Genomic DNA, 16,945 nt, shown 5'->3' with positions numbered 1-16,945 from the left:
ATCCTGCACACCCGCTACTGAGTATCAAGCCTACAACCTGGGCATGTGCCTTTGACCGGAATTGAACTTGGGACCCCTCAGTCCAAAGGCTGACACTCCATCCACTGAACCAAATCAGCTAGGGCACAAGTAGTGTTTTAAAGCAGGGTCTAGCCAGTCGTGGGCAAACTTCGGCTGTTCTATCTGGCCCGCGGAGCCGAAAGAGCGGAGGGTTCTCTTGCTCTCCCCTCCGCTCCTTCACCAGCAGCAGTGTTAACATGGCAACGTCGGGAAACACGGCCGCAGCTCCTTCTTCTGAGTCCAGTTTAAGAACCCATTGTGGCCCTCGAGTCAAAAAGTTTGCCGACCCCTGCTGGTCTGGCTTAGTGAATAGAGCGTCAGCCCTTGGACTGAAGGGTCCTGGGTTTGATTTCGGTTCAGGGCACGTACCTTAGTTGCAGGTTTCCTGGCCCTGGATGGGGTGTGTGCAGGAGGCAACTAATCGATGTGTCTCTCTCACACAGATGTTTTTCTTTCCTTCTCCCTTGCGCTTTTTCTAAAAATCAATGGAAAAATATCCTTGGGTGAGGATTAACAACAACAAAAAAAGGTGGGTCTACAGTTGTATTAGCAATGTTCTATTATTTAAGTTAGGTAGCAGATTTATTTATTATTATTATTATTATACTTCTCTATCTGTAAGGGATGTCTGAGGCAAGATGACTAGGGTGTGGCTTCAGAAAAAAAATGACTGTGTCAGCCTACCTTAAGCTCTAAGAGTGAGACCACATCAAGTCTTGGATAATATTTTCCTTAGGACTATCAACCTTTTTTCTACCCCAACATACATGAGGAATACACTTTCACTAAAGGCATTAACTCACCAGGGGAGGGATTCAGGAGGTACGTGGGTGAAACGTCCTATGATTCAGATCTACCCCTCTGTATTTACCAAGCAACATTTTAATAACATTACGTAACAATCATTGTGCATTTATTCTGAGCTAGGCTTGGTGCTAAACCATTTATGCATATCTATTTACTTAACCTTCTTTACAACTGTAAGTGAATTTCAGATGAGAAAACAGGCTTAGAGAGCTTCAGTCATACAGTGAATGGCACTTAGCCCATGGTCTGCCTTCAAATACCTTTTTAATCATTGGTAAGTGAAATGCTAGCTCAGGTACCGAAGAAGCTGCTCTGCACACCAGATGTGACTAATGTTAATAAAGACTTATTTCCCATCATTAACTGGTGTTTTGAGGAATCTGGTCAGCTATAGATAATACTGCCATATAAACCTAGACCTGCAAAGGTAACAAATCAGACTTTAGAAAACACTGTCCAACTAAGGTACTACTACATGGGGAGGCCCAAATATAAAAGGCAAAAAGGGACATAATAAAACTAAACCAAATTTCTGTTCTTAAACTTACTTTTCTCGTGAGATGCTTCGCTGATGTGTTCTGTAAGATACTCCAGCAATCCATCAAATATTTCTAGGAGATTCTTAATAGATTCTTTATCTCCTTTCATTATATTTTCTCCTGGACACAGAATACAGAGCTATTACAAAATTTAACCAAGAAATCAAAAGCCTCATAATTTTGAAATGGATATACCACTATGAAAATATTGTTCAAGATACAAGGGTTATAAACCAAATCTGGAGGAACAATGTAATACTATTGGCCCTGAACAACACAGATTTGAACTGCATGGATCCACTTACACAGATTTTTTTCCCCCAATAAATATACAGTCAGCCCGCTGTATCCTCGGGTTTTGCATCTGTGAATTTAACCAAACCCAGTTTGAAAACAGTATTTTCTATCTGTGGTTGGGAATCTGCATATGTGGAGTGCTAACTTAAGTTACATCTGAATTTTTGACTGCGCAAGGATTGGCACTCCTAACCCCTGTGTTGCTCAAGGATTACTGTATTAAAAACATCAATTTCCTGATACCTGATTATATCTGAAGAAACAAAGAGGGTAGGTTTCAATATGGTGTTTGATAATTCATTGGCATATTCCCTCCTTTATCAAGAAGCAAAAAATGCACTTAAGAAAACATGCTCAGATAACATTTATACCAAAGTATAAAACAGCTAAGCAGAACTTTATTTAGCTGGTGAAAAAAAAAAATGACAGAACACTGTTTCAGATTGTGGAATCCTTCCAGATAGCAGTTTTTTTGGAAGATAATAGCAATAAAGAAATATAAAAAGAAAACAATAAAAAAAATGTGTTGGGATACTTTAATCAGATTTCCTAATTTTTTCAAATATGTTAATTCCTATTCATTGTATATAGATCATATCTTTTTTTTTTAATTAAAAACTGTAAATGGGCCCTGGCTGGTGTGGCTCAGTGGTAGAGAGTTGGCATGCACACCACTGAAGGGCGGAGGGTTCAATTCAGGGTCAAATGTATATACCTGGGTTGCCGATTTATCCCAGGCCCCAGTCAGGATGCTTGCTGGAGGCGATTGATTGATGTGTCTGTCTCACATCAATGCTTCTCTCTCTCTTTCTCTACCCCACCCCTTCCACTCTCTAAAAATCAATGGAAAAAATATCCTCAGGTGGGAATTACCAAAAAAACAAAACAAAAACAAACTATCAATGGACCCTGGTAGTGTGGCTCAGTTGGTTTGAGCCTCATCTCCGTACAACATAAACCAAAGGTGGTAGGTTTGATTACTGGTTAGGGTTGATGTTGCTCTTTCTGAAATCAATAAAAACAAACAACAAACCGCCAATGGCTCCCAACATATAAAACACTTTTTAAAATCAATCAATCTATCTATCTATCTATCTATCTATCTATCTATCTATCTATCTATCATTCTATCTATCTATCTATCTATCTATCTATCTATCTATCTACACACACACACACACATATATATTAGAAGCCTGGTGCACGAAAATCAGTGCACTGGGCGGGGTGGGGGGTCCTCCGCCTGGCCTGCCCCCTCTCATAGTCTGGGAGCCCTCAGGGGTTGTCCCATGGGGAGTGGGCCTAAACTGCAGTCTGGCCTCCCTCTGCGGGAGGCAACCAGCCGATCAGGGGAAGGCCATGCCCCCATCATGCCTCTGCTACAGCCACTGCCAGCTAACGTGGCTTGCCTGAACCTTGGCCCGGCCCTCGTTGTCTGAGCCTCGGGCCCGCAGTGGCAGCCGCCATCCGCAGCCTGCCTGAGCCTTGGACCAGCCTTGGCAGCAGCAGCTGCCATCTGCAGCTTGCCTGAGCCTCGGGCCCTCCCAGCGGCAGCCGCTATCCGTGGCCTGCCTGAGCCTTGGGCAGCCGCTGCAGCTTTGTCGGGAAGGATGTCCGGAAGAAGTCTGCCTTAATTAGCATATTACCTTTTTATTAGTGTGTGTGTGTGTGTGTGTGTGTGTATTGCTTTCAGAGAGAGGGATCATTGATTGGCTGCCTCCTGCACGCCCCCTACTGGAGATCAAACCTGCAACCCAGGCATGTGCACTTTACCGGAATCGAACCCAGGGCCCTTCAGTCCGCAGACTGGCGCTCTATCCACTGAGCCAAACCAGCTAGGACTGTAAAACCCTTTTTAATCTCACCTCTCCAGCTTCATCTCCCACCACATCCACTTTATGCCCAGAAGTTAATCTTGAAATAGTACCTAGCACACCACCTGGCCCATAATAGATTTTTAATAAAAGTTAAATTGGAAATGTTGACAAGAAACGGGTTTCTTAAAGCATGGAAACTTGGACGTGTTAAATGTCCCCTAAGATAGACTCCGGTCAACATCAGGTATGGACAGACTTAACTCTTGAGACACTCAAGAGGGAGATCAAGCCTGGCCTTCTCATGCGCTCACAGCAGCATGAAGAAGCAGAGTGGAAATTTGATATTTGAGAGAATCTATCTGTTTATAACTTTTGTTATGATGCAAAACAAACCAGAAACTTAATGTTTTGCAATACTGCTAGTCAAACAATGTTTGACAGATTTTTGTGTGTTTAAAACAACTAAACAGAAATCTTACAGCTTTATGTTTTTCTGGCTTAACAAGATACACAGGTATACCCAAGGGCATACTTAGGACTTCACAGTTTCCAGGAAGGGGAGTATACTCTGCCAACCCAGCAACTACGACTGCCTGCCAGAATCCAGTAATTCATGGAAACTGATTTAAACAAAACCCAAGGAGTAAAAAGCTGCTTTGCAGTCTACTGGAGGAGGTAAGCAGTTCTGCAACTTTTCATGGGGTGGGTATGAGTTATCAGGGGAAGTTCTACAATAAAAAAAGTTCTGTAAGCGACACAGCTTTGCTATATAGTATGTTTAAAAAGCACAAATACTAGAAATTGCCCTGCTCTAGTGATAAAGCAATTCTGAGTTGCAAAAGAACAGGGAAACAAACCCCAGGATTATCCCTCAAAATATAATAAATTATTTCCAAACTAATTTACCACATTTACTCACCTGTATTCAAAAACTTTAGTATTTTTACAAAAATTTGTTCTTGTCAATATCAAATTAAGAGATGTAAATGACATAACCTGATTACCATTTATCTCCTTTAACTACTGTCAAAGAATAGATCAACAATATAAACCTTCTCTTAGCACTTTAAATATAGTTTCAAGTCTCCAAGATACCCTGTTTGTTAGCTGGAAATAATTTACTCTATTTAAGAGAAAGGTTCAAGAACAACTTACAATTTCATTTATTTTGAATAGGTAACATATTCACGCTTCAAAATTTAAAAAATATAAAAAACACACAATGAAAAGTTTCATTCCTCCCTTGTCCTGGAGCCCTTTAGTTCCTCTTATTGGAGGCAAACAGTATCATGGGTTTCTTGTATATGCTTCTAGAGAGTCCTTCTGCATGAAATCAACTGCATATACGTATGTTGTCCCTACCTTTGTATTTACAAATAACAGCATACTCTATATATTGTCATTGTAACTACACCACATTTTTCTCACACTCTACTGGAGATTATTTCACTAACATGGAACACTGTACATAGAGAGCATAATAATTACCTGCAAAGTAGTTCCCTCTATGGAGCTACCATAATTTACTTAACCTGTTGCCATTAATGGACATCTAAGGGTTTCTTAGCTACTACAAACAAGCAGCATTGGAAGCTTTAAAATAAAAAAATTAAAAAATAACACTTCAAACTACCAGCTAGGACTATGGACCCAGATAAATTATAAACTCAATGTCTGACTGTCCTGGAAAAGCTCTCAAGGGTGGCTGCCTTAACTATACCCAGTCAGCTGTCTTGGCTCATTCTTGCTGTCTGGTATATATCATAAGCTTACTCATTTTGCTAAACAATGTCTAGGGTTCTAAACAAGTTATGTTAGTAGAATGCAAAATTATCTGATGGTTAAGTATACACCAACCTGTTATATGAGACAAGCTGACCTGCAGGTAATCCAAGGCCAAAGAATCAATTACTGCTTGTACATTGTGAGCTTCATCCTCTTGACTCCTGGGACAAGTTATGACGTCTGGGGGGAGGAGAGGGGAGAGGGAGAAAGCTACATGACTTTGCATCTATGAAGGTCCACATTTTCATCTGTCTCTGATTAGGCTTCTAAATAAGCTCACCTACCACAAAAGTAAGCTCTGCCCCAAATAAAACAGGTTTTTAAAAGTACAGGTAAAGTTAATAGAGCATACGTCAATTCCACACAGAATCTTTATTGGTTGATTATTTATTGATTGAATATAGTTTAGTAAATATATGAACACAAGAGGCCCAGGGCATGAAATTCGTGCATGGGTAGGGTCCCTAGGCCTGGCTGGCAATCAGGGCCAATTGGGGCCTTCCTTCTCCTGGCTGCTGGCTGGGCCTTCCTTCGTTCCGCGCCACCCCCTGGTGGTCAGTGCACATCATAGTGAGCAGTTGAACTCCCAAGGGAACAATTTGCATATTAGCCTTATATTATATAGGATGCTCTACGTTAAGCACCATGCTAAAAAAAGATAAAGAGGTCCCTAAATTCAAGGAGATGCTATAATCTATAATAATAAAAGGATAATATGCTAATTAGACTGGGCGTCCTTCCTGACGAAGCTGGGCTGGAGGGAAGCTGGATCGGGTCCCAGGTGCCTGCCGGCGGCCGGAGGAGAGAGCCCGGGTCCTGGAGGGAAGCCAGTGCTGGCAGCTGGGGGAAGGAAGGCCTACTCTTGCACGAATTTTCATGCATCGGGCCTCTAGTATGATAATAAGCGAGGCAATACATGAGGGTGAGACTTGAACCAATAATCATAGGCTCCTTTCAACGAGAGAAAAAAACCCCACAACAGGTGTGAAAGGAGGCTTACTGAATGTCCAAGGATATAGTACAAATACCAATTCTTATCCATAATATTGGTTAAGAGAGAACCTGACAAATATCTAAGTTCCACTCAATTTTAGAATCTCTTAAGGTACATTTACAGAAAAGGTGTGACTTTCACAGAGCATTTAGCATAATTAAACAGATCTGAACAAGGCTGTTATTATGGCTTGGTCTCATAAGGTATCATTACAGAAATAAATGCAATAATTTAGAAGAAATAACATGTACACAAAGAGAAAACTCAAGGTTTTATAAATACTATAGGCTCTAACCAAAGGCACTAGAAACTTCTGGCTCAAAATACAAACATTATTACTTCCACTTTTTAAAAAAATATATGTTATTGATTTTTTACAAAGAGGAAAGGAGAGGGATAGAGAGTTAGAAACATCGATCAGCTGCCTCCTGAACACCCCCTATTGGGGATGTGTCCACAACCAAGGTACATGCCCTTGACGGGAATTGAACCTGGGACCCTTCAGTCAGCAGGCCGATGGTCTATCCACTGAGCCAAACCAGTGAGGGCTATTACTCCCACTTTTTAGTATCCTTACCTGGTACCTTTTCTCCCAAAATGGATTGATAAAGAGCAATAAAGACATTAGCATCACAATCTTCTAGTTCATGTATCCTCAGATGTATGTGACATTTCAGGAGAAGGTTATTGGCAACTGTTACCCACTCTGTTGGGAAAGATAAGGGAAAGTTCAGCTTTAAATACCACTAGAAAAAGTCATACATTTTTAAAACACTAATCTTCACAAAACTGTCAAAGAATAGGAATTGAACTCTGTATAAGAAATTTGATTATGACAGAATTTCAAAGACCCTCCAAGGCATTATTTTTTAATGCTTTGGAATGTCTTCCAGACTGCTATAATTTCAGTGCAGTCAAAAATATGATGCAAATCCAATATTCACTGTTTGGAACCTAAAATCTTGTTATTTACAGTAGTTCCTATTTTACAAGCCATACTTCAGTGTGTTTTTTTTATTTAGAACATGTTTACAAGTAAATAGGAATATTATGTCCCAAACAAGACGGGTTAATGATATTGAGGCTACTAGAAACTAATTAATGGATGTTGTTTCAAATTCCCAATAGCATTAGTCATAGTTTTATCCAATTATCTTGTGCAAGACAGAATTTCTCTGGTGCCCAAATAGGTAGTGATTAACTTAGGCTAAGTACTGGAGTAACGACACCAATATTAGTGCATTTGTTAGTTTTTCTTATATTTGGTTATATTAAATAAAATATGGAAAATACACACCCAAAGTCCGTAAATTCAGAATTAGCATATTGCCAATACTGTTTACATTTCCTGTGCACCCCCCTCTCCCCCCACTCATATTGTTGGAATTTGCAAAGTTATTTCAAAGGTTTCTCGACCAAGGTAGTTTAAAAACCTTGAAATGTGTTCCCTGAAGTGATTGGTGATTAAAGGGAAAGTTGTTTTATTCTGTATTCGATTACCTTCAGTATGTTCCAGACATGTGTGTGACTGTGTGTTAGACACACATTATCTCCCTCCCTCCCGTGCCCGTTTCTCACATAGGACCAACCATGGCAACTGGTTTGAACGCTGTCCGGGAGAAAAGGATGAAAGCGTCCTAGACAACCGAACCAAGTCGCTTTCCAGAGCGGTGCCAGACAGAGACGGTAATCCCATAGGGCACGAAAGAGAAAACCCACAACCATCCACGTTGGCAGGGGCGCCTACAGATCTGTCTTGTACGTGCCATTCCTTGTAAGCTCAGACGCAGGCACGACCTCTGTCCGCACAATCAAGAGCAGAGGTGCTTGACAGCGGCCAGATTCCGCAGAGAAATACGAGTCCGGGGCAGAAACTTTCCGCCTGCTTTTTGCAGCCAGGATGCGGGTGTACCACGGGTCTCCTCTCCCCCGATCCCCAAATCGCACTCCCCGGCCTTCCCTCGGACAGAGAGCTGGGCTGAGAGACCCTATGCAGAGAACACGCCCACCACGACGGGAGATCGTCCCGAGCCAGACCCAGTAGAGCTGGCCGGAGGTGTCCATAGAAAGCGGGCAGGGGCGTCCGGGGCCTGGGAAGGCTTTAGTCCACACAAACCCGGACTCCAGACCGAGACTCACCAGCCTCTGAGCCCGCCATGTCGCGGAGGCCGGTCGCCGCCGGGATCCGAGCTGGGCGCGCGAGGGACGGTGTCCGGGAAGGGTCGCACGGCGCCCACACAGAAACGAGAGGAGGGGAAGGAGAGGAGGGGTGAGAGAGGGAGGAACGGTAAAACGACTTCTCGCTGCTGATTGGTCTTCAAAGCACTTCCTCTCGCCGCGCGCGCCGAGGCGGCGGTTTGGGGGCCTTAGATACTATTCTCCTCGGACGAGATCGAGCTGAGGGATTCTCAGGTGGGTGGGTTTGACGGGGCGGGTCACCAACAGCCCCTGGTGGTCTCCCCGCGGCATTAGCGCGGCTTTAGCTCTGCATTAGCGGGAACTTCCGGTCAGCTTTTCGTTTTGTATTCCTCCGCCGACTCCAACTGAGGAAATAGTGCGGCCCTCTCACCCGGTGGGCGGGGCATCCACGTGACAATACGGGCTCCGCCTTCTCGTCGCATTTGGTTCTGGGCGTCAAGGCTCTTTGGAGACGTAAACAACTCCGAGGAGGCGGAGTGGGTTGTCTTGCGTTGGCCATTTTATCGCCTGGGTTGGACCTGAAAAAGGGTGGTGTGGCGTCCTCGAGGTGTGGAAAGACGAGAAAAAGGTGCAGTCAAGAGAGTGCCGACTGAGGCATCGCGGTGGTGGGTGGGCCCAGGCAAGAAGGGGCAAAAAAACGGGCGAATCTGAGGGAGGGGCTGCGGGGGGAGGGGCGAGAACATGGCGGATTCCGGAACGCCGGCGGGCGTTGCGGCCTCTGCGCAGGGGCGGGGTGATTAGGTCATAGAGCGGTTCCCAGCATCCTCTGCGGCCGAGGAGGCGGTCCAGCCTATAAAACCGGCTGCCGGGACGCGGCCGGCACCTCATTCATTTCCACCGGCCTGTAGGCGAGCAGCTCCGGCTCCTATCATCGCCGTCCTTCCGCCGCTGCCGCCCCCGCAAGGCTTCGCTATCGCCGAAGCCGCCTCCAGCGACTCGTCGCACCCGATTCTCTCCACTTCGTTCCCCGCCAACCGCAATCATTGACGCCATGTCGGGCTATTCGAGTGACCGGGACCGCGGCCGGGATCGAGGGTGAGTGTGGGAACAGATCTGTCAGGCCCGGCGGGTGGGGGATGGGAGACCGATGAGGTAATGAGGGGTGGGCAGCGACGGGAACCTATTTTTCAACCTAATTTTTGGGCCTCATCCGTCGAAGGATTGCGCCATTTCGATATTTGCCCAAAGCTGACTGAAAAATTTTTCTGTTAACGGCCGTCGACTTCGCCTTTAGTTTGGGAGGGGCCTTTGGGGCCTCGGCGATGAGGCCGCTGTGGAGAGAATTCGGAGGAACGTATTGCAAAGGGAGGGAGACGCGACGCTTCGAGGCGGGCGAAGTCGCCGCTGCTAGGTGCTACTTTCGAGAGACGTTTTAGGGGCCCCGGGAATTCTGTGGGAGCGGAGAGGGCCGCCTCCGAAGCCATGAGTGCGGCGGGGGCAGGACGGGGGCCAGCGCCACGGGATTCGGCCATGTGGCGGGGCCGCGGGTACAAAATGCCGCTGCCGGACATGGCGGCGCCTTTGTTACCCCGCCCGGCGGAGGAGCTCAAAATGGCAGCGGCGAGAAAATGTGGCGCAGAGAGAAATGCGAGACAAAGGGGGAAGCGCCGCCCCAGCGGGAACGCCGCCCGGCCGACTCCGCCCGGGCCGCGACTCCTCCCCCGGTAGTCGCCGGCTCCTCCTTCTCTCTCTCTCTCTCTCTCTTTTTTTTTTTTTGTTATATAATTTTGCTACCGGGATCGGGAGCCCTTCCGCGGGATTCCCCTAGTCGATTGGCTTCCCCAAGTGTCCCAGAGACCCCCGCCGTCCACGTTCTGCTGTCCTTGACTGTTCTGGCCCGTTATTCATGAAAACCAAGGCTTCTTGGCTTGAAAACAGCTGGTAAAGAATATCACCGCTAAGCTCTTCCCGTCTTGTATTGTCTCCCAGATACTTAATTCTCGAGCTCGTGGGAAAGACTGGTAGCCACAAGCTGTAGTCTATCCGTGTAATCTAAGCTTTTGGCCTTTGGGCAGCCAGTTTCCGACCTGAGAAATCCTGGGCTATTGACTTGGCTTCTGTAGTGTGTACTTCAGACAAGGGGAAATGAAACCTGGGGTGCTAATTGTTTGCAGAATGGTCATCACTAACGACAGGGCTCTCTCACACGACTACAAGTCTTTTATTGATCTTTAGGGTGTGCCGAGCGGATGGTAGGTTGGTGTGTATACACATTGCTATGTAGACATTTGAAAGCATTAGGTTTTCTTGGTTTGTTTTGTTTTTAATTTCAGGTTTGGTGCACCTCGATTTGGAGGAAGTAGGGCAGGGCCTCTATCAGGAAAGAAGTTTGGAAACCCTGGGGAGAAACTAGTTAAAAAGAAGTGGAATCTTGATGAGCTGCCTAAATTTGAGAAGAATTTTTACCAAGAACACCCTGATTTGGCCAGGCGCACAGCGGTGAGTAATTTCATGTAGCTTCATCAAGCTTACCTAAAAAATAACATAGTAAATCAAAATCAGTAAAGAAATGTCTTCCAAATGACCAAATTGTTGGAAATTCATGCTAATTTGTTGGGGAAGAAGTGTTACTCACTTTTGGAAACAGATGGCTTTGAATTTTTTCTACTTAGGATGATTGAGTATAACATAATAGGTGCTTTGTGTGTCAAATGAGGTTTTCATATGTGGATCCAGATTTAAAATGGCCCTGTTGAAGTATCTAATTTATATACTTAGGGGTTTACTAGTTGCATATTTAAGTTAGGGGAACTGTCATAAGATTTAACTAAATTGTTTGTTTTGTAGCAAGAGGTAGAGACATACAGAAGAAGCAAGGAAATTACAGTTAGAGGACACAACTGCCCAAAGCCAGTTCTGAATTTTTATGAAGCAAACTTCCCTGGTAAGTGCTAGTTTTGAGTTTTCTTCCTTTTTAAAAACCTTTCTCTTGGCAATACTAACTTTTCTAAATTGCTACTAATTGCAGCAAACATCATGGATGTGATTGCAAGACAGAACTTTACTGAACCCACTGCTATTCAAGCTCAGGGATGGCCAGTTGCCCTAAGTGGATTGGATATGGTTGGAGTAGCACAGACTGGATCTGGGAAAACATTGTCTGTAAGTTTGGAGAACTTTTGAGATATTTGGAAGGAATGGATTGGGAATCAAAAGAAACCAGAAGTATTTTAACATACCTTCTGTTCTCTGTTACCCCTTAAATAGTATTTGCTGCCTGCCATTGTCCACATCAATCATCAGCCGTTCCTAGAGAGAGGTGATGGGCCTATTGTAAGTATATTTTTTTCTTTCAATTTTTGGCCAGAAGTTTAGTGTGGAGATCTTGTAGAATATATAACAAAGGACACAATTTGTGGTTTTATGTACAGATACTAATTATCTTACTTGATTTAGTTGGATATTGTCATCTGTTGGTATAACAATTAGTTTAAAAGTAGGCTCCAGGATTCTGCTAAAAGCTGCTTTTACTTCTTGTTCCTCTTCAGTGCTTGGTGCTGGCACCAACTCGGGAACTGGCCCAGCAGGTGCAGCAAGTGGCTGCTGAATACTGTAGAGCATGCCGATTGAAGTCTACTTGCATCTATGGTGGTGCTCCCAAGGGACCACAAATACGAGATTTGGAGAGAGGCACGTAACAAAAAACAAGATTCTTTTTGTCACTTGATGCTATGAAAAGTTCTAGATGTCTTAGTCTCTGTGTTTCATTGAAGGTGTGGAAATCTGTATTGCAACACCTGGAAGACTGATTGACTTTTTAGAGTGTGGAAAAACAAATCTGAGAAGAACCACCTACCTTGTCCTTGATGAAGCAGATAGAATGCTTGATATGGGTTTCGAACCCCAAATAAGAAAGATTGTGGATCAGATAAGAGTAAGTGCCCAAACATATATTTCTTCAAACTTAGCTCTAAGTTTATTCTTAGAGTACAAGATTGGTTTTTGTTTGTTTGTTCTTCTAATTCAAAATTCTTTAGCCTGACAGGCAAACCCTAATGTGGAGTGCAACTTGGCCAAAAGAAGTAAGACAGCTTGCTGAAGATTTCCTGAAAGACTATATTCATATAAACATTGGTGCACTGGAACTGAGTGCAAACCACAACATTCTTCAGATTGTGGATGTGTGTCATGATGTAGAAAAGGATGAAAAGTAAGTTATGTCTTACATAAAAACAAATGCTGTGTAAATTTAGTTCCTGTTTTATAGGTTATCTTAAAGTGACTTTCAGGTGGGTGTAACCTGGATATGTTAATTTAAAACTAGCCTGTCAGTCTTTCTAAAAATCATTGCTTGCTTTATTCAGATAATTGGCAATCACTACAGAATTCCTGTAGGACATGGAACTCAAGTGTCCTGTGGTTTATTTAAGGGCAAAGGGTATAATTGCTTGATAAGTGATTACTAATCAGGTGTCTCCCTTTTTATTTGTAGCGATTTACATTGACCATAAATTCATGGTCACACCATGGACTTTTAAAATTGACCACTTTTTTTTTTCTTTCAAGACTTATTCGTCTGATGGAAGAGATCATGAGTGAGAAGGAGAATAAAACCATTGTCTTTGTTGAAACCAAAAGAAGATGTGATGAACTGACTAGAAAAATGAGGAGAGACGGGTATGTGGGCTTCCTCCATTGGAGCAGATGTATTAGAGCTGAGTTTAGGGGAAGGACAAACTTAGATCAGGAGTGATGGATTTGAGTTTTGTGGATGGGAATCATCTTGTAGGTAAAACTATAACGTTATTTCAGGTGAAATTGGAGGGATCTGTGACCCCCAAAATGGCTAGGTGTTAAACTAAAATCTATCAGGTTTTACTGTATATGTGAGTCCACTAATATAATTTCTCTCTAATTTAGGTGGCCTGCCATGGGTATTCATGGTGACAAGAGTCAACAGGAACGTGATTGGGTTCTAAATGGTAAGGATTTCAAATGAAGGTCCCCTCCCCACACCTAGGATTTTTCTCAGATTAATGATCATATATATATATATATATACCTTGTTTTGCAGAATTCAAACATGGAAAAGCTCCTATTCTGATTGCTACAGATGTGGCTTCCAGAGGGCTAGGTTAGTACAAACTCGAATTCATGGCTTAGTTTTCTGGAAGATCTCCATACAATTTTTAAAGAAAGTTTATTGCTTTCTTTAACCTCTGCATTTTTCTAAGTTTTTTTTTCATATAAAGGTGCAGTCTTTGTGGCAAGGCCTAGGCATGACAATCGGAGGACTCGAGGGGGATGGAGGACTAGTGATCGGCTGGCTGCTTCCAGTCGATTAGAGAGGTGAAAACTGAAAGTGTGCCAGTAATCTTCAAAAGGCAGAACATACCACCTCTGCCGCATAAACTGTTCTCTCCGGGGGAAAAAAAATGGAAGTTATCCTCACAGTTCACTGCCGTGGTATTTCTTCTGTCCCATGCTTTGCATGACTGCCATGGTACTGCATTGTTTCAGACTGTTTACTGTGATCTGTGAGTCTTTGAGTTTCAGTGAGTTTGCTGAAATGTCGAAGAAATATTTCCAAACTTCAATGTTCAATGACATTTTTGTTCAAGTTTGAAATGGAGAGAGCAGCTTTAAAAGGTACTAAAAGCCTTTTACAAATTGGTGAGTACTGGCACATGAGCCTCTAGAGCAGGAACAACTTCCCACACTTAGTCAGTGGGAAAATAAAACAATGCTTTGAAAGTTCCTCCCTCACCTACACAGTAGTCGTCATGTCGAGACCTGCCAGAGAGAGAGACATTCTCAAGTGAATCCTGGCTTCTTGGAAGTGCTTGCCTAGACGAGACACAGTGCATAAAAACAACTTTTTGGGGACAGGTATGTTTTTCTTGCAGCTGCAGTTGTAAGGTCTTGGCAAGACAAGCAGTGTGGCCAGAATTTTGAACTTCTGATGAGTGTGTAATGCAAAGGACCATGTACATTTTTGTTTAAAGGTCCTCAAAATGAGCACATGAAGAGGTTGCTGTGAACCTTTAAGTGGCCCTACTGCACAGAAGCATTCAGATGTCACTTGATGACCTATACGGGGACTTACTGATTTGGGGATGTGTTAGGGAATACACATCCTTTTGACAGGTGCTATCATTGGGTGGGCAATAACACACAGATGAAGTGTGCTTTTTTTTTTTCTCCTTTTTTCCCCCTGCCCAACCTCAATGGTATTCCTTCAGGGAACGGATAACCATTTTAACTATTTTTTGCAGCCCGTACCTTCTTGGGAATACAAATGTCTAACTTTTTATTTTTGGTCTGGCTGTTGTGGTGTGCAAAACTCCATACATTGCTATTTTGCCACACTGCAACACCTTACAGATGTGGAAGATGTGAAATTTGTCATCAATTATGACTACCCTAACTCCTCAGAGGATTATATTCATCGAATTGGAAGAACTGCTCGCAGTACCAAAACAGGCACAGCATACACTTTCTTTACACCTAATAATATAAAGCAAGTGAGCGACCTTATCTCTGTGCTTCGTGAAGCTAATCAAGCAATTAATCCCAAGTTGCTTCAGTTGGTTGAAGACAGAGGTTCAGGTAAGACTATAATCTTCAATAAGAAATGTTGGTGGTTTTGTATTTCATAATTGTCTACAAACCCATTTTTAAAAGGGATTGGCAGGTGAGTGAAACGGGTATGACACAAGTAGAAAGTGATCCTCATCTATAGTGAGAGGTACCTAATTCCTTCTGTGTTAGAAATTATTTGTGCCATAGAAATAATCAGCTTGCAATTATTTTTTCTTAACAGGTCGTTCCAGGGGTAGAGGAGGCATGAAGGATGACCGTCGGGACAGATACTCTGCAGGCAAAAGGGGTGGATTTAATACCTTTAGAGACAGGGAAAATTATGACAGGGGTTACTCTAGTCTGCTTAAGAGAGATTTTGGGGCAAAGACCCAGAATGGTGTTTACAGTGCTGCAAATTACACCAATGGGAGCTTTGGAAGTAATTTTGTGTCTGCTGGTATACAGACCAGTTTTAGGACTGGTAATCCAACAGGGACTTACCAGAATGGTTATGATAGCACTCAGCAATATGGAAGTAATGTTCCAAATATGCACAATGGTATGAACCAACAGGCATATGCATATCCTGCTACTGCAGCTGCACCTATGATTGGTTATCCAATGCCAACAGGATATTCTCAATAAGACTTTAGAAGTATATGTAAATGTCTGTTTTTCATAATTGCTCTTTATATTGTGTGTTATCAGACAAGATAGTTATTTAAGAAACATGGGAAATGCAGAAATGACTGCAGTGCAGCAGTAATTATGGTGCACTTTTTCGCTATTTAAGTTGGATATTTCTCTACATTCCTGAAACAATTTTTAGGTTTTTTTTGTACTAGAAAATGCAGGCAGTGTTTTCACAAAGTAAATGTACAGTGATTTGAAATACAATGAATGAAGGCAATGCATGGCCTTCCAATAAAAAATATTTGAAGACTGAATTAAGTGGAAATTGTACTTTATTTTACATATATAATGTCATGTAAAACTGCTTAGGTGGTCTGTTGGTTTTGTGTTGTTTTTTGTTTTTTTAAATAAAAAACTATCAATTTAGTTTGGGGAAGTGGGGAGATCAGAAAGCCTTTGAAGTCATCTATTTATATTGCAAGAATTAAAATGAGATTTAGGTTAATTTATAATTATAGGCTAAATTGTGTAATGGCATTCTGTCAGTACCTCCCAACATAATAAGGTGAGTCATTTAGTAGCCTAATTGTTTGAATGGTGAAATGAGATATTAAAGTAGATAGGAAATAATCAACTAACTGTATTGCCCCACCTTCACACTGGTTAGTGTGGGAACATAGATGACTGTTCCTTTGGCAAAATTTATTTAATAGCTCCAAAAACTTAACTTTTTTGAAGATCATATTCATGCTCTTGTCTATTGTGAATTACTAGAATGTTGAGCAAAGCTAAGACCACCTTTAAAGATAAGGTTGGCAGGAGCTGTTTTAATTTGTTTTCTTAGTGCAGATTCTAGTCTTCACAGGCTCCCAGGGACTCTTAATTGCAGTCACACTGGGGAGTCATTGAATGTCTTTCCAATAATCCAGGGAACTCTACAGCACTTCAAACTAAGGTCTATTCATCTTTGAACACACAAAAAAAATCCTTATCAAAATTAATGGTTAACCAAGAGGAAGTAACATAACCAAAAGCACAGTGACTATAGTACAAGTCTTGTTAGTGTCAACATGGGTTTATTGCTAGAAAGATCCAGGAACTAGCTCTAGATTTAACTTCAGCTCACCAATATTTGTTTCACTAATAACTAGAAGTAGGTCTGATTGTCTACCCAGAAAGTGGTATATATGTTCTTTTTGCCAGGAGAGAAGTCTTAAGACATTTAAATTCTGATAATTAAACTGAGGCTTTAATTGGTGTTAATGCCTTATCTCTGAAATAGTTTGTGGAGG

At 42.6% G+C, this 16,945-nt stretch overlaps 2 protein-coding genes across 4 annotated transcripts in view; one reads left to right on the top strand and one right to left on the bottom strand.

Annotated features, from left to right (window-relative positions):
- CEP95 (centrosomal protein 95) overlaps window positions 1–8,818 on the bottom strand; it is a 38,231-nt gene extending 29,413 nt beyond the window's left edge. Inside the window, exons 1-4 of the mRNA XM_081109060.1 lie at window positions 8,439–8,818; window positions 6,877–7,005; window positions 5,378–5,485; window positions 1,416–1,526 (exon numbers count right to left, since the gene is read on the bottom strand). Coding sequence (XP_080965186.1) covers window positions 1,416–1,526; window positions 5,378–5,485; window positions 6,877–7,005; window positions 8,439–8,457 — 367 coding nt within the window. The 5' untranslated portion in view covers window positions 8,458–8,818. The remainder of the gene's footprint in view (window positions 1–1,415; window positions 1,527–5,377; window positions 5,486–6,876; window positions 7,006–8,438) is intronic.
- DDX5 (DEAD-box helicase 5) lies at window positions 8,537–15,967 on the top strand. 3 transcript variants are annotated; one of them, XM_081109067.1, is made up of 14 exons: window positions 8,537–8,711; window positions 9,347–9,533; window positions 10,772–10,937; window positions 11,286–11,382; window positions 11,467–11,600; window positions 11,706–11,771; window positions 11,987–12,128; window positions 12,212–12,372; window positions 12,476–12,648; window positions 13,005–13,115; window positions 13,359–13,420; window positions 13,513–13,572; window positions 14,823–15,047; window positions 15,262–15,967. In XM_081109067.1, the coding sequence occupies exons 2-14, from the start codon at window positions 9,490–9,492 to the stop codon at window positions 15,663–15,665; spliced, it is 1,845 nt and encodes a 614-aa protein (XP_080965193.1). In that variant the 5' UTR covers window positions 8,537–8,711; window positions 9,347–9,489; the 3' UTR covers window positions 15,666–15,967. The 3 variants fall into 3 exon arrangements, with proteins under 3 accessions (XP_080965193.1, XP_080965191.1, XP_080965192.1); XM_081109065.1 differs by lacking the exon at window positions 8,537–8,711 and adding an exon at window positions 8,923–9,066; XM_081109066.1 differs by lacking the exon at window positions 8,537–8,711 and having other exon boundaries at window positions 9,269–9,533.
- The last annotated feature ends 978 nt before the right edge of the window (window positions 15,968–16,945 follow it).

Source organism: Myotis nattereri, assembly GCF_964212035.1.
Source record: "Myotis nattereri genome assembly, chromosome: 16".
NCBI classification, from domain to species: Eukaryota; Metazoa; Chordata; class Mammalia; order Chiroptera; family Vespertilionidae; genus Myotis; species Myotis nattereri.
This window is presented reverse-complemented; position numbering and strand designations above follow the sequence as displayed.